The 27,047-nt window shown below is 36.8% G+C and overlaps 1 protein-coding gene across 6 annotated transcripts in view; it reads left to right on the plus strand.

Moving 5' to 3' along the window:
* The window catches only part of LOC127051613 (kinesin light chain 1), a 133,528-nt gene extending 108,608 nt beyond the window's left edge, over window positions 1-24,920 (plus strand). For 2 of the 6 annotated variants that reach the window (XM_050954153.1, XM_050954147.1), the window contains 4 exons: window positions 7,864-8,025; window positions 13,169-13,299; window positions 19,198-19,264; window positions 20,689-24,920. In XM_050954153.1, the coding sequence (XP_050810110.1) occupies window positions 7,864-8,025; window positions 13,169-13,299; window positions 19,198-19,264; window positions 20,689-20,754 (426 nt within the window). In that variant the 3' untranslated portion in view covers window positions 20,755-24,920. Of the gene's footprint in view, window positions 1-7,863; window positions 8,026-11,724; window positions 12,332-13,168; window positions 13,300-19,197; window positions 19,265-20,688 lie in introns of those variants that run through there. The other 4 variants (XM_050954148.1, XM_050954150.1, XM_050954151.1 and 1 more) reach the window with 4 other exon arrangements.
* Window positions 24,921-27,047: the final 2,127 nt, after the last annotated feature.

Genomic DNA, 27,047 nt, shown 5'->3' on the forward strand with positions numbered 1-27,047 from the left:
GGTGGCAGCATGCATGTGCTTGGCATAATTGAGGGTGAATCCTGTGGAGGGCATGAGGGCGGACAGAAGCAGCAGGCTCAGACAGCAGTTTTCAGCAAGTATACTGTGAGGAGTTGCACAATAGAAGTTGGGAGTTGATTCTTAGGGGGTGAGGTTGGACCATGCGGGGACCATAGCTAAAGAAGCATTTCTAGGGAGAGTGACCATGTTAGGGAGAGAGTCAGGAGAGGAGCCTTGGTTGGTGAACTCTCTCTCCAATACTTCTGTGCGTTGATACGAGGTCTCTTCAATCTGTTGAGGAGGAACTTTTGTAACTCCTCTTAATGTAGACAAGACCTGGGTCTGGTGTCTACAATGAATATTTTTGGAAATTCTCAAATCCTAAAACCTGTCAAATGATCACCTCACCTTTCCATGTGGGAAAAAGAAAGGGTGTTTTTTTGTTTTGTTTTTTTTTTTAAACTTGAAGGAGAAGGAAAGCTGAGTGTATGTTTGTGTTTTAATATGGCTATAAATGTATACATCTATGAAAAAAGAATGTAGTCCATACTTGCAGAACGAGGGATTCCATCAGCAAAGATTTGAAGGTCATTGTGAATAATCAGTTGAACACAAACTCTTGAAATTCAGTTTTTAATAATTTAGTAATTTTGGTGATAATAGAAAAGTAAGGAATTTTCTTGTAAAATGATGTTTTTGTGTGGACACTTTGTAATTCAAACTACAAGTAAACTAGTTCAGAACAAAAAATGTTAGTCAAAATATGGCAGGCCATATCTTACGGATAAAGTACTTCTTTCTGTTTTAAATACACTGATTTATAGCTGAGATGTTTCGAAACCTGTTAGTATATGATCCTGATCCTACAGTATTTTTTTCTGCTGTAGAAGCAGACTGCCAGGAATAGGCAAGAGCAAAGAGTTACTGACAAACCTTATACCCCAAAATGTGCTGATGACATCAACATTGATTGTTTGACACACAAAGAAGTATCCAATCCGTTCCTCCATGACAAACAGAAGGAAAACCTGAGTGTTTGCCAAGTAGAAAAGGACAAAACCAGTAAGCTTGAAGAAAGATGATAGAGAAAAAAAAATCTTGATATATCCCCTTTTAATATGCGAAAATACTCCTGTGTAAGGTCTTTGATATATCTTTAATCCAAGTGAGATTTTAAAGTAAAATAGCAGTTCTTCAAGCAGTGTCCCTGTGGGTGCTCCACTTAAGGTGCACTTGTGCCCTGCGCCTTTGATTGGAGATTTTTGGTAGCAATGCCTGTTCAGCCCTCACATGCGCCCCATACATTCTCATGTACCATGCTGAGGCTATGTGGCACTAAACTGAGGGCGGTTAGCCTGTATCTTCTCAACCACTCTTTGCTTGAAATGGAGTCTGCAATGAGTGCCTATTCTCTGTTTAGCATTTAGATAGATAGTATTATAGTTATTTACCTTTTAGTGTTTCCTTTGTCTTTTCTTTCCCTTTTCCCCTTAAAAAATTAAAATTAATTTAAAAAATCCTTTTATTCTTAGATATAGATATTCGTTTAGTACTTCCCCTACTTGGGATTGTGCCTCATTTTTTCTTGGGAATGGTGAGTTCCCTAGGATTTGAGAGGTGCCTCTTCTGCTGTGAGGCTATTCCAATCAGTGACAGGCTTTCCCAGTGCCTCCAGTGTTTGGGGATACCCATATTCCTAGTAAGTGCAAGATCTGCACATCCCTCAAGGGTAAATCCCTCAAAAATAGGGAAACCAAATTTAAATGTCTGATGGTGGAGGAAGGCTTACATCCAGTTTCAGATCCAGGGGCAAAGGATCTCACTGTACATAGACCTTCCAGTACTGCTATTGCTCTGTCCACATCAAGATCTCGTCACCAGAAACCCTGAGAGAGGGAGACAGTACCGTGACACTAAGTACTTCTGTTGCACCAAAGTCCTCATCTGGATCTTCCTCTAAACAGAAGGAGGTAGGGAGTAAATTTGCACTGTGTCACTGACACAAGAGGACTATAGAGAACTCAAGTCCCAAGAGGAGTTCCATGTAGGCTCTGAGTGATGCTGGTACTGCAAAGGCAAAGAAAAAAACCTCAATCTAAGGCAGACTCGGTACCAAGTTTGGGTACCCAGACCCTAACTGGCAGCGATATGGGTGAAAAGAGTTATAAGCCCATCAAGAAGGAACGCTCAGTACCAATATTGAGGAAGTCAGCTGTACCAAGGATGGCTAGACCTCATGCTACTGAGGGAATTGTAACTGACGCACTTCTGGGTGCCCAGCACATGGTGCCAGCTACATCAGTACTGAAGCCACCCTTCACAGAGTCTCTCCTGGGCCAATCTTTGTTACCATCAGTAACACAGGTGTTCAGGTACCTGTCACATTCCAGGTTGCAGTCCATACCACTTGCCTTGAAACCTTGGGTGCCTCACAATGCTTTGCTGTGGTAGCTCCCAAACAGGGCTGCTCACGGACGAACAGCATGCAGGTCACACCCTGAGTGTCTGTGTATAGTTGCAGTCCTGGTCCAACAACTCTGATCTCAGTAGCCTTTCAGCAACACACCAGCCGCACTCTGGCTTCCAGGAGCCTTGGTTACTTCTTGCCACGTGACCCCGACACACTCCTAGTCCTAAATTTCCTAAAATGTGCATTTGAGCCCTCTCTTGGACAGTTCAGATATTATAGGTCTGTTGGCCCTGTACGGGGTCAATATTCAATCGTTTACTGCTTTAACTGGAGTTACTATTTCAGTTTAAACACAACACTGGATTAGTTTTGGTTAAAGAAATAAAACAAGTTTATTTAACTTCCAAGAGAGAGATTTGAAATGAGTACAAATATAAGGCATTAAAGTCAGAAAAGGTTACAAGAGAAATAAAGGTAACTCGCTTTCTAGTATCTATAACTTAAATTAGACTTAGTGCAAGGTAAAATCCTTACCACGTTTCCAGTAACATTACTGAGCAAATTCTCAGGTCAGGATACTGCCCCCCTCCCTGAAGTCAAAGGACTGGTTCCTTAGTTGTCTTAAATGGGTGTGAGAGAGAGAGAGAGCCTGTGGTGGTTTTACCCCTCATTTTTTTATAGTCCAGTCACCCTGTAAAATACATTTTCCTGAGGGTCACTCCTAAATAAAGTTCCTTTCTGTTGTGAGGACGGAGACATGGAATCTCATGGGGAAAGATGTTCCATGTTGTTCCTTGCTGAAATGTAGCTCCATCTGTTCTTGCCCCTGACAGGTGATTGCCAATCAACTTTGATGACTCCTGCTAGAGGTTTTAGCTTGCCCTTTTGTCTTTCCCACAAATCAGAAACCTGCTCCTAACTGGGACCTGAACCTAGTCCTCAATGACCTTATGAAGCATATGTTTGAACCTCTGGCTAGATGTTTGTTGTAAGATTTATCTATGAAGACTGCCTGTCTGATAGTGATTTCTTCTCTTCTTCCCAAAGAGTGGGAGAATTGAGGGCTTTAATGGCAGACTCTCCCCTTTTACGGTGTTTTCCAGAGAGAAAGTGTCGCTACAGGCCCATCCAAGATTCTTACCTAAAGTGGCCTCAGAATTCTAAATTAATCAAACCAGTTATCTCCTGTTTTTTTTCCCAAAACAACATCAGATCAGTCAAGAAGCTATATTCTATACTCTGTGTGTAAGGAGCGTGTTAACTTTCTGCCTAGACAGGACCAAACCATTTAGAAAAATCTCCTGTTTCTGTCTATAATGGATACGAATGAGGGTTTGATAATTTTGAAATGGAGGTTGTCAAAGTGGATCTCTGGTTGTATTAAGACTGGTATGATAGAATTCACGTCCAATCCCCTTCAAGAGATTTAGCACATTCTACAAGAGTACTTCCTACATCAGTTGCATTACTTAAGGAAGTAGACATATGTAGAGTGGCAACTTGGTCTTCTGTTTCTTTTTTTCTGATTGTTAATGTCCTGGTGTCTGTGGAAAGATCAGATGCGTCCCTGGGCAAGTTAGTTCTCTTCTGTATTGGACTCTGCACTGAACCTTCTGCCTCTTTAGGGGAATACTGATCTGGAGTCACCTGAAGTTGAGCACACAGAGGGACACTATTTAAAGGAGGAGAGGTTACGCCCCTTGTGTAGTAACTGGAGTTCTTGGAGATGTGTCCCTCTGTTGGTGCTCCACTACCTGCCTTCTTCCCCTCTGCTTTGGAGTCATCCTTATGGGACTTTCTGGTGGAGAAGGAGTTGAGGGCAGTTTGCCCATGCAGCCCCTATAGCTTCTTATTGGAGGATGGGGATGTATGGGGTGCATGGACGGGCCGAATGGGCATCTCTACCAAAAATCTGTTATAAAGGTGCAGGTTGCAAGTGCACCTGAAGTGGACCACTCTCAGGGACAGCCATCTCAAACAACTCCATTTACTGCACAAGGTGAATAAACTCTCTGTATGTGTATTGGCTCCTGAGCAACAAAACTTCCACTTCGTGTTTTAGTTCTGATTTGGTTAATATCACTTCATGTGATTACATGCATATTAGAAAAGTTATAACATAATTAACCAGGGTAAATGGCAATGAGTATAAGGAATTATAAGCATAACTGGCAGATAGGCCTATAGTTGTTTGCCTAAGACTTAGCATTATAAACCACCATTATAATTTAGCCTGAATGGTTAAAGTCTGGCAGAAATTTTTTTTCTATCCTTTCTCACTACATCAGGCTGGATTTTTTTAAATGTTTCAGCAGCAAGAGGTCAGCTGTTTTTGAGAATATGGTTAGGTGAAAATATTTTTTTCAAAAAAAAAACTGTTGACAAAACAAAGTTCCAACCATTTCTTTGGAGAGCTCTAGCGCTCTTCAGATTTTGGACCAGAATTTGACATTTGGTAGAGAGTTCCTTCTGGGATCAAAGAAGTGCCTTTTGATGTCCCAGAAGAATCAACCCTGATATGGTTTAGTAATAAGCGTCTGAAAATCACCCCTTGCATATGCTCAATAGAGTTTCTTGAAGGTTTGCAGCCGAAATCCCTGAATATTCCATTTGTATGGAGCATTCTCTAGTCCCACAGAGCTCCAAAACATGCCAGCTACATTCACATGCACAGACCTAGTTTCAGATGTGGGGACTGATACATTAACAGCAGCTGTCACTGCTCTGTTGGTCAAGATGAAAGGCACATGTTAAAGTAAAGGGGAAACAGAGTTGGCACAGCCACCATCTTATGTTAAAAGTAGAGAGAGTTCCCCTTCTCCTCCTAGGCTTGAGGCAGCAGCACTTCTCCTTGGCTGGTGTGCTGAGGTTGCCCCATCCTGTTTCAGTTTACTTTCACTACCGAGATTTGCTGGACTCCAGGAAAAGATTATGCTTCAAATCTCATCTCTTTCGTGGACTAATGAAGTCTTGTGCAATTTGCATTTCTTATTGAGCCAGTCAAGCAGTAAAGTATAATTCTCTTCATCTTATATTTGGGTAAATAAGGTTGCACATATTCTTTTCTGTCAGAACTGGAAATAGAACCTGGTATTGCATCTCTCACGTGGATCTTTAAGCCACATATATGCTTTCTGGGTTGTGGGCTGCCTTGGGGGCTGGTGCAGCCCCTGGAATAGGTTAGAGCAGCTTTGTGGGATGCTCTAATTTAAAGCAGTCTGTTGGCTCACAGTCGAGAATTGCAGAGTGTTGCAGCCACATCCCCTGCTTTCCCTAATATTCCACTTCCTGCCCCAGCACACTCCTACAACGGGGGTCTGCAAGTGTGGCAGCATATGGCCATATATCATGGTTAAGGCTACATTTTAGTCTTTGGTACATTTTTAGTAAAAGTCATGGACAGTAAACAAAAATCCATGGCCTGTGATCTGTCCATGACTTTTACTGTATACCTGTAACTGAAACTTGGGCCAGGGAGGCTCTGGGGGGGGATGGTACAGGGTGGTGCTAGAGGGAGGGCAGTGTGCGGCCTGGGACCTCCGCTGGCAGAAAGGGAGACGGTGCTTGCAGACTCCCTACCTAGCTCCATGTGTTCTTGCAGCTCATATGGGGAGGGGCAGCCAGGGGGGCACTGCACACTGCCCACCACAAGTGCTAACTCCACAGCTCCCATTGTCCAGGAACTGCAGCCAATGGAAGCTTTGGGGGCGGCACCTGCAAGCAGTGCATGGAGCCCCCTGGCCCCTTTGCCTAGGAGCTGCAGGGACATGCCAGTGGGAGCTGGGGAGCCTGTCCCTCCAGGTAAGTGCCACCTTGCACGCAAACCTTTCCCCAGCCCTGAGCCCCCTCCCACACACTGAAACTGCTGCTGCTGGCAGCTGCAGAAGTCACGGTGGTCGTGGAAAGTCACATTTTCTGTGATCTCTGTGACAGGCACGCAGCCTTTATCATGGTCTTGAGCTTCCCCTGTGCTGGGGGAATTCACACTGCTTTTTTAGAATAAATGTGCGAAATCCATTACGTTTTTCTATACTCTTTGTAACTACTAAACCCCACTCCCTCCAGAGCCAGCAATAGTACCCAGGCTTTTGATTCCAGACTTCTGTGTGCTGTCTGAAAGGGTTGAGTAAGCCACTGGTGAAGTGTCATGTCCACCTCCTAGTCACTGATGGACATAGAGGATTACAGACTGCTAGTGCAGTAAGTTCGTTACACCTTTAGCTCAAGTAATAAAGGTCTGTGTAATTGATTTAAAGGTCTTGGGTTTCAATCCTGTTAATGATGCATACAAGGCATCATTATGGTTCCACTTGATGGAATTTGTTTCTTCAGTTTACTTTTCTAAAAAACTAGGTATTTGCATACAAAAAGCTACTTTTAAAATGTCAGTTATAAAGTGTAAGTACTCAAAATTAAGAAATGCCCAAATTAATGTTTTCTGTGTGACTTAGCCTCCTTGTGTCTGTATATTATGATAATCTTTGTGTGATTATATACTATTTGACCCATGCTTCATATGCTGCACAAGATGGACAGTGAATGAGGCAGAAAGTTGCAAGAAGAGAAGAGATGTTCTCTTGTGACAAATGTACTGAGCTGGGTTCTGTTTCTGGCTGAGCAACAAACATCACTTTGATGCTGGATAAGATTGTCATAGTGCATATGCACAATAGCTCAAATTAAGCTTGCAAGCTTACTTTTAGCATTACCTGACATGATTTGTTGTCTTAGCAACTTTAATATTTTTAATGTAGTTTTTTGTATCTAATATACTTTATATTTCTTTGATTAATCCTTTTAGAAATTCAGAAAATGTACCTGATGCATCCTTTATCAGGAAAATGTGTGTTGCACTGGCAAAAGATTGGAATCAATAAAGTCCCTCTCTTCCATCTCTACTTTGATCCTATCCTATGGTTATAATTAAATTTTCATAATATTAATTACTGTTAAAATTTCAGTACATGGGAATACTTTTTAATAGAAAGTTTATACTATAGTTGGTTGGGTTTTTTAAATGAAACTTTGTGTAGGGCTTTTTGAAGATGAACTCAATGTTCTTTACAAAGATAAATAAACATTACTAACCCCATTTAACATTTGGGAAAACCAAAGAAAAGAGAGCATGTGTTTCCGTGTTAGTGATCTAACAGGCGCCTTAATACCAAGCAGATATGTGAAATGCTTGAGGTAAGTCACTGACAGTCAGGAGACGAAGCCCAAGTCTCCTAGCTCCCAGGCCTTGCTCAGTCCAACTGCTTTGCTTTGTGTTGCATTGATGTTTGTAATAGATCAGTTATAAAGTATTGAAAATTGTATTAAGTTCAGAGTGAGTTAAATGTATCACTGATTTCTTTGTTAACCTGGTTACCATGTATATTTATGATACTATACATTATTAAAACCTGTATTGAGTAAGTAAGACACTTTTTCCCCCTTTGCCTGCCTCACAGGGTCTTGACAATGTTCACAAACAGAGAGTTGCTGAAGTGCTAAATGACCCCGAGAGCATAGAAAAAAGGCGAAGCCGAGAAAGCCTCAATGTAGATGTGGTAAAGTACGAAAGTGGCCCTGATGGAGGCGAGGAAGTGAGTATGAGCGTAGAATGGAATGGGGTAAGTACAGTACACAGTTGAAGAAAATAGTCTAGAAAATTTACCATTGTAACAGGAACTTTTGTCCAGTTGTCATTCCATTGTGTTTTCAAAGTAGTTTTCCTATTTAATCTACTTTACACTTCATAATTCTGCAGAATTAAGAATTAAAGAATAAGATCTTGCATTTAGTAAATTCTTTATATTTTGCTACTCTTTTAAATTGTCCACAATATTTTTTGTCCTGAAAAGTAAAATTTCTTTAGGAATTTCAAGCAGCTGGGTTTAACTATGAGCATCTGAATGCTGATTGAGTGTCCTGGTGTGTGTTGGGTGCATAATCCCTAGTCTGTGGTTTCCTCAATAAACTGGCAATTAATTTACTTCTGCTTATTTTCTTTCTTTATATCATCCTTGCCTGTAGGTTAAATGTGTCCAGCAGGTGCCACTATGGAATTAGGAATATTAAAAACATCAGTGGTTTTTAAAGTAAATAAAAATAATCAGTTTTACTTAAAAACAACTCCAGTCACCCCCTTCCCAACCTTGTCAGAGATAATGATGTGTAACTTTTTTGTTTCCAGTCATAGAAGAAGGGTGATCCATAATACACTTTTGTATGTGCTCTCTCATTGCTGGTTCATGGCAACTTGACAGCAAAGATACATTTTTTAAATGAAATGTATATCTCCACTTCCTATGCACTCTTTTAGAATTTATGATTAAAGTGAGGCCTTATTCTATCTTGTGATGTCTTGTTCCACTACCTAACATAATACCTGTGTCATGAGTTAGAACAACAAAAGCTTTTTAAAATAGATATGTTTGTAATGTGTGATTACCTGTGCATTTTCTACCCTTTGTTATGTCTTTCATGCTTTTAGGTATACTGTTTACTTAATTTTGTTTGCTCCAGTTACTAACTTTCTTATTGTGTATTCTGTTGCTGTCAAGGGGATGTACTTAGTGCAGGCAGTCAAACTGTTAATTCACTATAAGCTATAGTTCTGCTAAATGCACTGATACATTTTGCCAAATTGCTGTAGTGATAGGTTTATCTGGCTACTTTTACTTTTTGCTTTAGGGTGTTTATCCTATTTTGTAAACTAGAATGCTTCTAAAGTTCATTTCTCTTACAACAGTTTTCCAGTCACTCATAAGAGGCTTTAAGATCCTAAAGCCAACTTCGTAAAAACTTACACTTGCTGAGTTTGTGCGGAGAATGTTCTCTTCATCTTTGGTTGCTTTTGTCATTTATCAAATGACATTTCATTGGCACTGGTATTTTCCGTGCCAAGACAATCAATCAGCATCTGTTGTGAATAATTAATGTTGCATCATTAGTGTCCCCAAAATAAATTTGATAACTCCTTTTATCTTAATTTTGTCCACTCAGCATTAGAACTGTGTACTGTACTCCTCCCTAAATTTCTGCCGTACTTTGCATGCCTTTGTGTGTTCTGAGTGAATAAAACCTTTTTTCTACTGTTTGCTTTTAATTAAAACAAGCATGCAGGTTTTGGAATGATAAAGAACCCTCTGGAAAAATACAAAATGGTATTTCTAGGTCAATATTTGAATGAAACCTAACTGATAAAAATCTGTTGACCTAAAATATTAATTTGCCTTTAGGGACCAGAATTAAGGAAGTGTTGATTTTTACAAAGTCTGGGAATTGCACCATTCATTTAAAAAATGTGGCATCACTTTTTCTGATATACATGGGACTATTCACAGTCCACATTTTCTTTCTCACTTGAGAGAGTTTGTTCAACACAAGTGAAACAGGAAACTTCCTGGCATTGTTTTCTACCTTATTTTAATGCTGTTCTTTTCTGTACCTGTAGGATGTGGTGTTACCTTTCCCTTATCTCTTCTCTCCACACAGATACTCTGCTTCTCAGACAGGAAGTACTGTTGAATTTCTATTATAGGCAATTTACTTTGTTTACAGAGACCAAAGAAAGTGCCTGTTTTGCTTTAAAAAAAAAACAAAAAAAACCCCCCTTCTGATGTGCATCTGTACTCTTCAGTTGGCTCAAGAACTTGGCTGTCAGACAGAACTGTGTTAGGGTTTAAGAGAGTGCAATTTATAGAGTAGTTAAAATTATTTTTAAATTTGAGAAATTTTCTGCAATTTTTGACCAACAGTGCACAGGAGTAGTAATTTTATGAGGGTATACAATACACAATAAGAGGATACTGCAATTAAAGTAACTTCCCACATGTAGTATAGCTTAGACAAGAACTGTATGCTTTGGGGTAGTGTCCTGGAGGAACCAAAAAGTCTGTTTTTAACAAATCTGTAGCTAAATACTAAGACACACACATTGTTTAGTAAAATTGATGTAATGTATATTGTTTACCAACACTTACTTTTAAAACTTGCAAATATTTATGGAACAATACACTGTTCTCGTAACTTTTTATCAGTTTTAAAATTTTACAATTTGAAATTGTTGTTAGAGAATTGCTTTCATAAACATTTTAAAAATGTTTTCTTATACTGACTTCTCCAGATAAGCCTGAGCTTTTGCTCTCTATCTGTCTCAAAAACCGAAGGATATTTTTTATATAGTGGCTATAAAGCTGAAATGCCAGCTAACTTGAAAACTGTTGATGTGAACATACCTCTTTTAAAATACAAGGAATAATTTAACTTTTTATTCATGGAATCATGTATCTAAAATAGAGAATTCAGATTCAAAGCTGCTGAATTTCCATAAGCACTTCTTGAATCATTCTGTCTGGAAGGTCTTTATGTAATTTTAAACAAAATATAAAATCTAATTTGATAATAGACCTCTGTCATCAGGTGAAGATTTGATTGTAACTCGCAGTTAGTTTTCAATCACTGGTAGTAGGGCATCTTGTTGTAAAATATTTTTATTGGTATTCACTCTACTTCCCACGGAGATACGCCATCGTCACTAAACAAAAATATTAATTGATATCCTTATCCATTTTCACAGAGTTGAGAATGGAAAGCCTAAAATTCAGCTACCTTGTCACTTCTGTAGGTGGTTCTTTCAGTTCAACGTAGACGTCCATTTGGCAGGGCAGTGTGTGGAAACTTGGGTTACAGTATTTTCCTTATGAATTTTAACTTTTAAAAATATATGCATGATAACACATCAACAGTTCAATGGATTCTTATTACCTCACAGAAGTAGATGGAATTTCCTTTGGAGGGGTAAGGGAAACCCTTTTCCTTTTTAGTGTTGTGGAGACAAAAATTCCTGACAGAAGTTAAAGCTTAAATGAATGCACCTTGTTCTGTTCATTTCTTTTAAATCTTGTATTAAGTTTTTCCTTTTTATTTTGGCCTTTGTATTCTTTTCAATCATTCTTTCTTCTGTATATATTACACATAATTTTATAATATAAAAGCAATTTCTGGTTTTTAAAAATCTGCTTTTCTCATTTACTTTAATAAATTACTTATTAATTTAATAAAAGACTGGATCTCTTTTGGTAATTTTTGTATGATTCATGTTAATGAAATAGGTTAAAGTATGTAAACAAACAACTATCTTTTGGGTAATTACAAGGATCTGTGAATGGCAGCACTTAGAGGTGCAATCCCAAATCTTTAATTTAAAAAAAGACCTCCAGCATATGACCTAGAAATACCGTAAACATAACTGTTCAAAATTGAAAACTGTTGAACTTTTCCCAACAGTTTCATTCAGTTTTTCTCTCTCCATTTCTGTCTGACAGGCCTAGATGCCTTTTGTGATTCTTATACTGTCTCCTGCATGACGGGCGTGCACCATCTTCAAGCTTTAACTTCTCTCTTCAGTACTGACTGCTGTGTTTTAGCAAATCCCTTACGATTTTTGTCAGAGCCACACTTCCTTGTAAACTGGCTATTCCTTCAGTGCTACTGTCTTTTATTCAGTTTCCTATTTCTGTACATGTGTAGCTTTGCTAGATATGTATCTAGTCATACAAAATGTGTTATTACAACCATTTACTGTGTAATACTTAAGTAAAAAGTAAGAATGAACTTTATAAGTAGCTGTTCACTATGAAAAAGGTAGTAAAAAGTATCACACAAGGTATTATTAAAATAGCATGATGGTGACCTTTACAGAATAAAATGTAAAAGTAAGGCATGTGCTCCAAGTGCTTTAAAATGTATTTAGAGACCTATAATGTGGTTAACATCAATATGGAACTCTGGATGTCTTCACTTATAATTATTCTAAAGTAGCATTGCTGTTTAGTCTTTGTGTAAAATTTTGGCAATTATGCTTTTCTCTACTAATCTTGGTGTTCAGTGATTTGTGTATTTGTCTTTCTCTAATAAACTCACTCCAACTGATGTCTGTCTCTGTCTGCTTAGTTGTACTTTCTCCTTTTACAGTCCTTCCTTTCAAACAGTAGCCATGTAGGATTTCTAGAAGTAGCAAGTGGTTACTTATCTTACTAAACTGTTGATTTTTAAGAGAAAACAGTAATTCTTTGGCATACAAATTTGATATCTGTACTTAAGAGTTAGAAACTTCTGTGGCATAAAATGTGAATGTAATGTGCAGAAAGTTGTCATTTCATCTTGTTTTATATTTTTCTGAAACATGCTGAAAGTAAAACTGAAATATAAGAATCTAAATATATATATAATTTTCTGATTATAAATGGTTCCTAAATTTTTAATAAACTCAACTTATGGAATTCACTAAATATGTTTAGTGCACATGGCCTAGATAGTTGGAAAAAAATAATAAAATAGTTCATTCAGACCTTGATAGAATGCTGTTGCTTGACACTGGACTCACCTTTCCCATATGACTGCATCAACGTAAACATGAAATGTGGTGGGAGGTGTGTGTGAAGGTGTTGGTATGCATTTGTGAATCATGTATGCTTTGAGATTATTTGTAACTGTTATGAATCATAGTTAGCTATAAATTGAACAGATTTTCATATTTCTGAAATCCTTGTGATTAAGTAGGCACTGATAAGTCTGAATGCTGACAGTAATCTTCTTGATAAAATACAATTTATATGGCATTTTAAAATATTTATATAATTTGGCACTATTACCTAATAGTAACAGAACATAAGTATTTTGACTGTTGTTGTGGTTGGTGGTGTTAATTCAGCTTTGAGAGAGGGGCAAAAACTGTTGCAGTTTCACATTTGTTCAAATTTTTTTCAGGACGGCACTGGATCTTTAAAACGCAGTGGTTCCTTTAGCAAGCTCCGTGCTTCAATTAGACGCAGCAGCGAGAAGCTGGTTAGAAAGCTGAAGGGAGGAAGTTCACGAGACAGTGATCCAAAGAATCCTGGGTAATTATTTATTCTTAGATGAGCTGTTATGCTCCCAGATCCTGCCCAATTTGTAGCCTAGCACTGATCAAGGTAGCCTTGCCTCTTGTGGTTATCTATCTATCTTTACTGCACGCAGAACTGTAGTTCATAAAGGTCTTAAACATATTGTATTCCTTACTGAAAAGTGATATAGGGAATAATTTAACTCTATGCTGACAGTTTCTTAATATTAACAGTGGAAAAAATTAATTTGTTTTTAGTATTTATTGTTCAGTTGTTGTAGTTGTTGTTGTTTTTTAACAGAACTTGCAGCTTCTTAAAGGGGGATGCTTAGCATGATGGCACCTCTAAGAAAAAGCTTTATTTAGAACATGTTTATATAGTCAGAGTATTATTGGTGCAGTTTATTAAATTGCTAAATTTCTCTTTTCCCAGAGAATAAATTAAGTTCCCCATACTTTATTCTTAAGTACAGTATTGGAAAAAGCTGTGTGTGGGCAAGGGTTGTTTGGTTTTGGGTTTTTGTTTTTTATTTTTTGCTTTAGTAGAACTCAAGACTAGCGTAGCATTATGAATATTTAATTTATTAAAAATAAACTTCAGTGTTAACACAATTTGACATCAGACTTTTTAAATCTAAGAATCTGGTTCTATATAAAAATAATGTGTTTCACATTGTATGTATTAATTTTCTACTAACTTTTAAACTTGCTCTTTATCAGGAGTATAGAAGTGGAAAGCTACTGTTAAAGAAAGCGAACAAAATGTTACCTCTCAATCCTTAGTGTTGAGGGAAAAGGTTTACTGGAAGTCAGCATAAACAATCATTTTTAGTCATGCTTCATTTAGAAACTAAGGCCTGGAGTACACTAAAAAGTTAGGTCAGCTCAGCTATGTGGCTCAAGGATGAGAAAAATCCACAGCTCTGAGCAGCATGGTTAAGCTGACCTAAATCCTGGTGTAGACAGCACTAGTTTGATGGAAGAATTTTTCTATCAAGCTCACTACTGCCTCTTGGAAAATGGGTCACCTTTGTTATGGGAGAACCCCTCCTGTCAGCATAAGCCTGAGGTAGTATCTACACTGAAGTATTACAGTGGTGCAGTTGCAGCATTTCAAGTGTAAACAAGCCCTGAGAAGGGTTAACTACTGAAACATCCAAATTTCAAAGGGCAGAAACTAGTTTCGAAAAAACTCTTAACTATTAAATTTATATGTCCTGTAAATTCATTAAATCAAGAATTTTACCACATGCTATTAGCTCCATTGTATATTAAATTCTCACACCACTGAAGTCAGTGGCAAAACTTCCACTGAATTGAATGGGGTGGGGGAGGAGAGAACTGTGTATTTTCATGGCTTTAAGTGTATTTATAATTCCTGCTGATGCACAAAACAATATGTTCACATGTTTACCTGTTGCACTATGCAGACTGAAACATTCATCACAGAATTAAGCATAAGTATTACCTTTTTCCTTAATAGCCCTCCAGTTCTAGCAGCATATCAGGTTTAGCCTTGAATACTTTTTTCACTTTGGAAAACAAACTAATTTGGTTTCCAGATACAACTGTTAGAACAGCATTGCTTTATTGAGCTTCTACTTAAAAATTCTAAATAAGAGAACTTGGGTTGTCTTCATTTGCTGGAAAACAATCTGAATGAGTGAGTCCATATGATAAATACATTTAGAAATATGTATGTAGTAATTTAAATTTCTGTGTGATGTCTGGGGCTGGGACAGGGACTTGGGGGGCATATCATAAGCTGATGTAAATTGTTGTAGCTCCATTGGAGATCTGCTGCACTCTTTATCTGCTTGTAAAGCTTTGTGCACACCCATAATACTATATAAATAATTTCTGTTGCTATTTGTCATTTTTTGATTACTTACCTGACTGTAAGCTGTCAATGAAAGGGTGTTTTTTCAATTAAGGTAGAGTAGGAGACTGAAATTTGAAAAAACAAACCCACACACGACAGTATAATGGAAGAAATACAAAACTGCAAGATAGTTTAGCAAAACAGTGCAAATGCAAACCCAGAATGAGTCTTATTCTTCCAACATCCATAGTTAAAAAAATATATAAATGTTTCTATCATTTACATACAATTCTTTATCAACTCCCTATATTGCTCAGGTTTACCATTATTAGGTATAAATTGTAGTTTATAAAAACAACTATTTCCTTTACCCTCAATATTTTTGGGAAGTTGAAAAGATTTTCAACATTTTATGGAACCAGGTTGCTATTCCTGGTCTCCTGCAGTTAATAATAGGGAAATATATGGACAACTTGTTTTTTATAAATTCTAAATAATAGCTAAAGGGTGGTTTTTCTACCATATTTTGAATATTCACACTTAATTTATTTGGCATTGCAATCTGCTGTAAACATCCTCTGTATATGTGATGCATGTAAGTAAAAGTAATCTGTCCACATCAGGATGAATCATATTTTTGACCCTATGCCACCTAAATGTGTTTGGTATTTATACTAATGATAAAGTTAATGTAGAACAGATGCTAAAGTGCCATCGTCATCTTTGGTTTCCAGTGTTCATAAAGTGTCCTGTGTTCTTTGAAAGACTGTCTGATATTTGAAGGTAAAATTCTTCATTAGCTTATCTGTTATGTACATATTCCACAAATAGTTCTGATTTCAAAATCTTTCATTGCTGGTGATCATGTAGTGCCAGAAAAAAGTCTCATTTTGAGGTCCTAGGATGAGTTTGCAGTACTGGCAAGTTTTTTTAAATTAATCTTTTGGCTAATAAATGTACAAATTCTGTCTGGAAGTTGATGATAATACCTATACAGATATACCTCGTGCCCCCTCCCCCCCCCCCCCCCCCCACAATTGTTCCATTCCAGAAAGCCTTGCGTAACTCGAATTTTGCATAAGTAGGAAACGTATACCTGTACGTTACGCAAAAATTTCCACAACTCAAAAATCCTATTTCTGGCTTATGGAACTTTTCCTGTAAATGTGAATTTGTGTAAATAGAGTCTCACGTAATCCGGGGATCGTCTGTACAATACTTGTTTTTGTAGATTATAAAACCTTTTAAAAATCTTAATTTTCTTTTGTTTAGCTATTTTAGAAAGAAGTTAAATATATGGTTTGTAAAAATTTTTTTTAACCCTTTCATGGCTTTGTAGATCATGAAAGTGCAATTGAGGATAGGATTTAGTAAAATATGTTCATATGTTTACACAAGAATACTTTCCAATAACTTCTTTATTGATAATAGGTTATTTCAACTTCGTTTCCGGTAGTAACGTTGCTTTCCATAGTGATTTGCTACACTTAGTTAAAACTGCTCTGTTTTCTTTTACTGCCATTTGATTTTTAAAAATGACAATTTGATGCATATATTTTTATATAAACACACATTTGTGTTTAAGGTGTTGCAAAGAACTGAATACAGTATTGCTAGTGTATATAAAGAAAAATAGTTTCTAAAAAGAATTTTGTTCAAGATTTTCCATGAGAAATCGTGTTTTTTCTTCTCACCACCACCTCTACCTCTTCCCTTCACTGTCTCTTTTCTATTTTCTGTGAAGGCTGTTTTTGCTTTGTAGTTCACCTGTTCCTGCTAATTTATCCTCACTTACAGTCATAGTCCTTGATCACGCTGTCAAACAAGGATTATGATTTCAAGTGAGTAATAAGTAACAAGAATAGATGAGTTCCAAAGCTCTATTCATAGAAAATTGAGGGAAGGAGGGAAAAAACATTTGTCAGCAAATTATTTATAGCTAAAATGTTTTTGATAAGGTGATAGGAGATCTGTAAGAGTTGGATGTTACAAGCATACAGTACTTGAAACTTGATGTGAGCTACTTACCATGGACATGTACTTTTTATTTGATTTCAGATCTTTAATTTTACATGTATTTTGCTTTGTTGATAAGTTGCTGATTTTGATCTCCCATGTTAAAATTTGACCATAGAACAGGTTTGCTAAGTTGCCACAGCAAAAATAAAAGCAAAGCTTTTTTAAAATATCTCTTTATTATAACAAAGAAAAATGATACATGTATTCTGAGTATTTATAGTCCTGTTTCTGACTTGAAAAAAGTTACAAGTGCATTTGCCAAACTAATTTTCATCTGTAGATGAAAATCTAATTCTACTTCTAAAGTAAATTGGCTGCTAATAACTTTTAAAAAGTTGAAACTTAGTCATGCTCTCTCTTTCTTAAGGTTCCTTTTTAGCACTTGAGGAAAAGTATACAGGACATTTGGGTAGATTTGTGCCTGTGTATTTTTTGTTTTGTTTTCCTGGAGTTTGGATTTTGTTTTTAATAAACCTTTATGCTCTTACTTTTTGAAAAGGGATTTTAATTTGTGATGTTTTGTATGTGTGTTTCTACAAATTAACATACTTTGACTTTCATGTGTAACTATAACTGTGTATTGTATGTAAATAAATAACAGAGAGGTATAAACCATGCATGATTCATTGCTTCTTTTTTGTTGCTAACACTTGTCATATTTTAAATTATGTGCATTCTCCTCTCTAAATTAATTGCTTTAAAAATGTAGTATGCTTCCATTGTGTAGCTGCTGCCTGCATTTATTTGTATAGGTTTTTTAGTTTCAGCATTCCAGACATAACACGTTACTTGGGCTCAGATCTATAAGAGCACTTAAGCGCATGCTTACCTTTATGTCTGAGTAGTCTTGTTGATTTCAGTGGGACTAATGACTGACTTAGTGTGCAATGTGAGCTGTGCAGAGACCTTGACACATGGATGCAGGGAGCCGCCTCTCCAGATCACACTGCAGGATTGGGGCCTAACTTTGATGTTAATAGTGTGACAAAATAATTTTATTTAAGGTGCTCCTTTAGAATCAGATAAACCATAAAAGATTCAGTGATTTCCTACGAACAGAGCACTATGTTCTAAGGGACATACAGGTATTTAGGGTGGGGAATAGCAAACATCCATATTGTACCATTTCAGCAAAATCTTCTGACATTGGGGACTATTTAATACTCTAACTTAAAATGTATGTAACTTCACATTTAAACATTTTAGTCTTAAATGTTGTAGATGTTTAATCTTTTATTAAAAATCAAGTTGAAAGCAATTATTAATCCTTATCCTCAAGAATACAGAAGTTGATAACTCTGTATTAACTATTTTATATTAGCTTGATTAGCAATAGCCTTCTAAAATAACAAGGGCTTAAATTGATTATATTATCTTTGCGGTGTATTGCTTTCAGAAGACCATTTTAAGACTACCACTGATTGAAGCACGTTATGGCCACAAGCATGACAAAAGTTAATAATAGCAACAATCTTGTATTGTCCTTTACTTCAAAATAGACTTAGCAAGCTTTTAAAAAATCTGCTATAAAAGGAATGTCTGTGGTAACCTGATAATTTTTGCCTTATTTATGTAAATGGAAGTTTTTCCATAGTTTTTACTAGTTAAGTACAACTTATTGGATACATTTATTGATATGTATTAATATTTTTCACAAACCATTTCCTAAACAACTACATCCAAATAGCTTGGTTTTTTAAAATTAGCTAAATAACTTTAAAATGAGCATTAAAGTGGAGCGTATGTTAAATTAATGTATTGGTTCAGAAAGATGACACATTTTGGAAACACATAATTTGAACCATTAAAGATATTAACATAAAGCATGTAATGTGCTTAAATACTATGGGGCTGGCAATTATTTTGATACATGTCTTAGAGTTAAAAGAGAGAAGGAAAATGTGCAAATATATATAAGTATTTCTCTTAAACAGCATACTTCATATTAGATTTCACAGGTTATATTAAAACTCCCTTAAGTTTGCCTCAGTATTATTATACTTGTGTATTGAGAGTTTAGTTTTCAATTATTCTGATTGGTTTATCCTTGCATGTTCACTATCCTGGTTGCAGCATGAAGCGTGCCAGTTCTCTGAATGTTCTTAACATGGGTGGCAAGGCTACTGAAGATCACTTTCAAGTAAGCAGCCCTATAATATTTTTACACAAGTAGATACCAGTAGCAGGGTTTGGGCTGAAGAGCTTAAGAAACAGTAAAATAATAAACCTCTTGGGACTTAATAAGACTTTCAGTATAGCAAACACTTTAAGCTTCTGCTTTAAGTCCACTGGCATTCAGCAGAGTACTTAAACACACTTAACTTTAAGCACCTGCTTAAGTCCCATTGACATCAGTTAGTTAAGCAGGTGCCTAACTATTATGCTGAACTGGAGCCTGAATTAGCATATTGGAATGGCTAGTAAGTTTTTTGGAATCTTGCATCCTTTTTAAATTTATATTTCAAGAAATACTTTCACAGCTCAGATATTCTGTATTTTTGATGAAAGAAGCTTCTCTCAAAAGGTCCAGTCATACTAGGTGTTATGTGCTCTCAAATCCCAATGACTTCAGTGGGAGCTCTGTGTGCACAGGAGCAGGCCCTAAATTTATCTGTTCTGCTATCAAGTGTTGTTTCTACCAAAATCTAAACTGTAAATATTTTGCCTAACTCTATTCAGTGTACCTGATCGCTACTACGCATAACTGTTTGTACCTAATAAGTCACCATTGCATATGTTGTCAAGGAAAGCTAGTAATGTTCTGTGTGCTAAATGACGTTGTGCATTTTACTAACAGCAGCTGTGACTAACTTTTGGGGGGAATATTGCGTCAGTGCCAGCATACTATATTCTGTAGAATCTTCACCTTTATTTGCCCCAAAGCATATAACAAAAGCACATGCTGTATGGATCTCTTTCACTGTTGAGTGGCATAAAGGTATCTCCTTAGTATTATCCCTAAAGAGTCTACTGCAATTTTTAATTTTCTGAAATTTATGCAAAAATGTTCCTTCATTAATTTATGTGAACTTTGACCAAAAAAAAATCCACCAAGGTAGACCAAAGCATTTTGCAACAGTAATACAAAAATGGCCAGGGCTTTCAAAATCAGACTGTCTTGGCCTCGGAGTGTATAACTTTATAATGTTTCCTGTACATTCCATAATTTGTGCTTTCTCAAGGAGCTGTGCTTACCACATGTGAATTGTGTCAAGTTAACAATGTGTTTACAAATTTTACAAATATTTTCCCTGGTTTGCTGAGTAGAGGACACTTGCCAATATCCTAGGCAGTCAGCCCCTTCTGTAATAAATACCTGTTAGGAATGCAAGGGAAGTGCTCAGATGTAGTAATATCTGTGGTTGAAGTAAAGATAGTTATCAGGATGTGAAAAAAAATCTTACATATCTCTCAAACTAAAGTAGGTAAGCAATACTAGTTTCCTAAAGTACACCAATTGTTCATGTATTTGTTTTAGTTTTTAATTTTTCATCATTCTTTTTATGCAGGCATCCAGGTTGCTCAAGCGTTTTAATAATTTTTTTTTCATTTTTTTTCATACAGGAACGAAATAATTGTCTGACAGACTCAAGGGCTCTGAGTGCCAGTCACACTGATTTGGCACATTGAAGTTCTTGGACAGAAACTAGCTAAAATTCCTTTGTGAATAAAGAAGCACTGAGACTCTCAAAGCTTTGGTTCCTTATGACTCTCTATAGGAACATCTAATTTGTAGACTCTTTTGCAATGGACGGCTGTTTTTACTTTTCTAAAATAGTAGTGACATTTTTAAACATAGTATTAGTGGATATTTTCTTCTGAAGAGAAACTTTATAGATATATATTGCTCATTGCACTGCTGTCATTCATGCTACTTATGTTGATTTCTGTTAACAGATCTGAATATCACAGCAGCTGAAAACTGAAAAAGTAGAAATATATATAAAACATACCAAAATGCAAAGGACTATAAAGGTTCTGTATATTGATATTTGAAAACAGATTAAATATGTAACAGAAAATATATACAGTGCTTGAATGAGAGACAAGTATCAGTTATGTGCATTACTGTATAAATTCAGAATGGGGTATACTATGCTGGTGCGACTTTACCTTACATGACTAGAAGAACAATTTCAGATATCTTGGCTGAAAAGTAGAGCTTAAATATTGGATTCCTTAACCAGTAGATCTAAATAATAAATTTTGTAATGGAAACACTTAGACTACCTTAACTATAGGTGGCATGCATAGCAATACCTGTAACTATGAAATTTCATACCTTATTTATTGATGTAGGTCTTAAGGCCCAGTAATCAGTGGTGATTATACAGTTCATTTTGATCGGGGGGAAATAGCAAAGATTTTGGCTTGTATTTTGTACAGTAGATGCATATCGAAGCTGTGGGGTGCAACTGTCCAAGAGCAGTAGAATATTGTGCCTCAGGTTGCTGACCCTTTTCCTGCCTTTCCACTGGAATTCTTATCCCTTAGTTCTCTTTAGGCTAAAACTACTCCATTGTTCCTTCAGGCTTGTTCCAACTCTTGCCTCTCTCCATATTAGTTGATGGCAACAGGAGCAAATGAAGCAGGTTATTGCATGCTAGGCTGTTATCCTGTGGAATAGCTGCTGTGCAGAGGACCTACTTGTGAAACTCTCGACTGAAGTTTAATACATTTAGGGCCCCATCAGAAGCACTAGATGCCCTTATTTGGCAGATAGGTCACATTTTTGATCAGCCATCCTTTTTTAATCTATATACAATTAATAGATATGCTGTCTGTATTCAGGCCTGCTGCTGGGACTAAGTATGTAATGTTTAAGTATCTTGTGAACACTAACATTTTCATTTTTTTTTTTCTGTAAAATATGTGATTTTTAAAACACCACACACAGAATTTTGTAGACAGGTGAAAACTGTTATTTACATGCAAGTGGAAGGAGAAAGTAAAAATGTGCATGTGTTTGTGAATATAGGGAAGTAATTGAAATATACAGAACAAAAAGATAACTTTGGGACAAGATGGAATACTAATCCAAGATGAGACTAACACACATTGAGGTAAAATAGAGGAAGGAAAAAAAAAGTTTTGATATTTGATCAGGCTGTGAAGAACTCACTAGACCTAATACTGTTATAACTCCTTGACCAACTGGCACCTGGTTTTAAAGCTTATTTTAATGACTGATGCAACCAGTTATATGTGTAATGCACGTATGTTTACTATGAGGTACTTCATTAGCATCTCTATAAAGAAGAAAATTGTATATATGGTGTACTTGCCATAAAAACAGTCCAGAAATTGAGACAAGATGCTGCTAATGTGTAGTGGTTTTAATCCAGACTAGTGCAATTCAGTGATGAACTTGAGAATGAATTGTTGCTCAGTTATTTTATAGATGTAGTCATAATGTGGACTCAAATTTGAATTTTTTTTAGAGCTTTTACATTATTTTAGTAAAACATCACATATACGTTTGTTGGTGAATTCATAGTTCTCCGCACAAAGCTTGACGTAAACTAGCTTTGCCCATGGAAATAAACAGCAGTTGCTGGGAGTGGAGTAAGAAGATGGTACCCATTGCTAACTGGTGGGCAGGCCACGGGCTACCGCAACTGCTTTGTGTCAGCTGTCCCTTTTGCAATAACTATGAAGGATTTCTAGTGTAGAGGCCTGCCCTACCAGTCAGCCTTTGCTAGTATGGGAGGAGCTATCACAGTAATAGTGGCCCAGAGGACGTTTTACAGGCCCTTTACATCCAAAATGACTTTCGCCAATGTGAAAAGCACCTATAAAGGTCTGACTTTGTAGAAAAGTACGTATTCTGACCCAAAGGTGACTTTGAGATTAGATATTTGGTGCAATCTAAGAACTTGTTTCTAAGCCTTTAATTCAGATTTGAAAGATGATGTTTTTGCAGCCTCTCAGAACTGGAACTTGTTGTGTAAATAGAAATCTGTTTAAATATTTAGAACATAATTCAGACCTGCTTAACTATAAATTTCATTACATGGTCTTAAATTCAAGACTAGAGTATGTCAGACTCTGGAATCTCATTATTTTAGGTTTTTAAATAGCTCAATAAAATATTGTAGGTGGTACTCTTAGTACTGTGCTTACAGATGTGACTTACATGCCTTATATATTATTTAGAGGAATTCTGTCAAGGAATGATAAGGTTAAAACGTTGACCTACTTCTCTGTCGCACACCATCTTCCCAAACAAAACCACTCTTTTACCAAGTTGCAAAATCTGTATAATTTTTCTGTGGATTTTAGCATCAATCTTCCTTTTGTTTAAATGATTCAAAAAATTACTTTGCTAGTGTATGCATCTATTTGTTTTTATGTGGACTTTTGAGTTTACTTTTATACAATAGTTAATGTGACACTTCCATTTCAATTTTTTGGCTAGACTCTGTCAGTTGCGCACCAGTTGCTAGCAGTACTCTCCCTATTTGTTCTTGATCGAAGATCTAATTAAATATCATGGTAAAATTTAGCAGTGATTTATAAGCTCCCTTAGTAGATGGGTGACTGAACTAGCAGTTTACTGTTTGTAAACAGTGTCTCCAGTGGTAGCAAGGTATTTAAAACAAACTATGGATGAACTAATTTAAACATTTTCATGGTTTTGTATTTTTTTTCAATGATGAGTGGTAGTAATTCAAAAAGGTTTAAGCTTGAAGTATCTGTGGTTAATCTGTACAGTTAAAGGATTGCATTGACTTAGAAAACAAAAGAGAAAACCAAGTATGGTTATGTTGTGTGTGTACCGTTAAAATGGGGTGTGCATACAGTGCTTCGTCTAATGTATGTTTACAGTATTTGATATGTTCAAGTGTACAATTTAGTTTTTGTCAACCAGGTCACTTACTTTGTCTGAAAGCTGCTAAGTGTGTATATTGCATTTTAGTAATCAAAGTGTCTGCCTCTATCAAAAGAATAAATATTGGAAGGAAAGCATGAACGTGTAAAGTTTAGTTTTATAGTATAGACTTTGTATTTTAATGTATTTTTGTAAATGCATTGGTATAAATATTCTCTCTTTAAAAAGTAAATGGTTAATTTGTGAGGGGAAGTTGTGAAAGTTTACATTTGTTTCAAATAATTTATAGTCTCACTACTTTGGGTGGAAGAGGTGACGAGTGTGTTTGTTTTGTTTTTTTAAAAAAAGTAGAGCCAAATGAAAAGTTACCCACACATTCATCACCCTGAGTTCAGTAGCCCTAAAATATACATTCTTGGTGAGAAAATGAAGGTTTGTGATAGAGTGGCAAAACTCTTTATATCCATGTAATACAATTGTTATGGCTGCTTTGAAATAAGAATAATTTAAAAGATATCATCTAAAATTCAGTGGTTAACACTCCACTTGCGTTTTAAAGCACTGAAGATGCCTAGGACTGTAAAAGTATGGCAGATTAGTTATACATTGACAAAAACCAAAGTAGACTAAAAACTATATACAATTTGATATAAAAAGAATACTAAACATTGGTAAATAATGAGGAATCTTCAGCATCTCGATGTATTCATCAGACACTGTCTCCAACTTGAAACTCTATGAAGTTTTTTAAAGTTATAAAATATTTTCCTATGTAACTTGGAGGCTGGTGTAACAAAATTAACAAATTAAGAATGCACAGCTCAGGTTCTAGAAAATCACTAAGGGTATTTTGGTTCTGTTGGGATGAGAAGGAAAATGGAGGTCAGGAGCATCTTTTAAAGTAAAGCCCTGCGCATCTGGTCCATATATTTAAGCAGATTTGCAGGGCTCTGTCTTTAAGGGCAGTAATAGCAGCAAAGAATCCTGTGGCACCTTATAGACTAACAGACGTTTTGGAGCATGAGCTTTCGTGGGTGAATACCCACTTCCTCAGATGCATGTAATGGAAATATCCAGGGGCAGGTATATATATGTGTGCTAGCAAGCAAGCTAGAGATAACGAGGTCAGTTCAATCAGGGAGGATGAGGCCCTGTTCTAGCAGTTGAGGTGTGAAAACCAAGGGAGGAGAAACTGGTTCTGTAATTGGCAAGCCATTCACAGTCTTTGTTCAATCCTGAGCTGATGGTGTCAAATTTACAGATGAACTGAAGCTCAGCAGTTTCTCTTTGAAGTCTGGTCCTGACGTTTTTTTGCTGCAGGATGGCCACCTTAAGGTCTGCTATAGTGTGGTCAGGGAGGTTGAAGTGCTCTCCTACAGGTTTTTGTTTATTGCCATTCCTAATGTCTGATTTGTGTCCATTTATCCTTTTCCGTAGAGACTGTCCAGTTTGGCCGATGTACATAGCAGAGGGGCATTGCTGGCATATGATGGCGTATATTACATTGGTGGATGTGCAGGTGAATGAACCAGTGATGGTGTGGCTGATCTGGTTAGGTCCTGTGATGGTGTCGCTGGTGTAGATATGTGGGCAGAGTTGGCATCGAGGTTTGTTGCATGGATTGGTTCCTGAGCTAGAGTTATTATGGTGTGGTGTGCAGTTACTGGTGAGAATATGTTTCAGGTTGGCAGGTTGTCTGTGGGCAAGGACTGGCCTGCCACCCAAGGCCTGTGAAAGTGTGGGATCATTGTCCAGGATGGGTTGTAGATCCTTGATGATGCGTTGGAGGGGTTTTAGCTGGGGGCTGTATGTGATGGCCAGTGGAGTCCTGTTGGTTTCTCTCTTGGGTTTGTCTTTCAGTAGGAGGCTTCTGGGTACACGTCTGGCTCTGTTGATCTGTTTCCTTATTTCCTCGTGCGGGTATTGTAGTTTTGAGAATGCTTGGTGGAGATTTTGTAGGTGTTGGTCTCTGTCTGAGGGGTCAGAGCAGATGCGGTTGTACCTCAGTGCTTGGCTGTAGACAATGGATCGTGTGATGTGCCCGGGATGGAAGCTGGAGGCATGAAGGTAGGCATAGCGGTCGGTGGGTTTTCGATATAGGGTGGTGTTAATGTGACCGTCACTTATTTGCACCGTGGTGTCAAGAAAGTGGACCTCCCGTGTAGATTGGTCCAGGCTGAGGTTGATGGCGGGGTGGAAGCTGTTGAAATCATGGTGGAATTTTTCCAGAGTCTCCTTCCCATGGGTCCAGATGATGAAGATGTCATCAATGTAGCGTAGATAGAGAAGGGGTGTGAGTGGACGAGAGCTGAGGAAGCGTTGTTCCAGGTCGGCCATGAAGATATTGGGCAGTAATGTCACCTTTCCCTTTAAATCCAACTGAAAAATATCTGTGGATTTAGATTACAGAAATTAGGTTTAAAACCTTCAAAGACTAATTTGAGGATGCTTGTGTTCATCTTAGCTCTCAAATACTGTATAGTATATTTCGAACTGTTGAAGAAGAAACAGGAATTCCGGGTTCTTTCTTAAAGGATAAGAACTGAAAAGCTTCAAAATAAAACAAAACCTTAATTGTAACAAATATCAGTAATTCACTGTGATTTAAATGCAGAACTTGTCATGAAGTTAAAGGTTAGTCTTTTTAACTAGATCTATTGTGTTGTCTGAACACTTTAGTTCCATAAATGCACTTTTTCTTATATACACCAGTGTCTTTACAGTGCACAGAATAACTGTCCTACCAATCTAATTTTCAACAGCAGTGTGGTTCCAGAAGCATATCCTGTTACCACTGAATGTCTTCTACTTTGTATCTGTTACAGAGCTATGGTTTGATTTGATGCTGTTAACAAAACATGTCTGTGTCTTTTGGCATTTATTTTCAAAGTGCAAAAATAAAATATTTAAATGTAGTCTTAACAATAGTTCTGTGTAAAATAAAGTTGAGTGTATTTATGCATTTTAGAATGTAAACCTTTCATGTAAAAAGCCCTTAGTTGTGTATTTTTCCTGTACAGAAGCAAACCTCAGTTGTGAAACCCAAAGAATAATAAGCTATAATAAGGGACAGTTCCTAAATAAAGTGCAC

The sequence above is a fragment of the Gopherus flavomarginatus genome, chromosome 5 (assembly GCF_025201925.1).
Source record: "Gopherus flavomarginatus isolate rGopFla2 chromosome 5, rGopFla2.mat.asm, whole genome shotgun sequence".
Classification (NCBI taxonomy): Eukaryota; Metazoa; Chordata; order Testudines; family Testudinidae; genus Gopherus; species Gopherus flavomarginatus.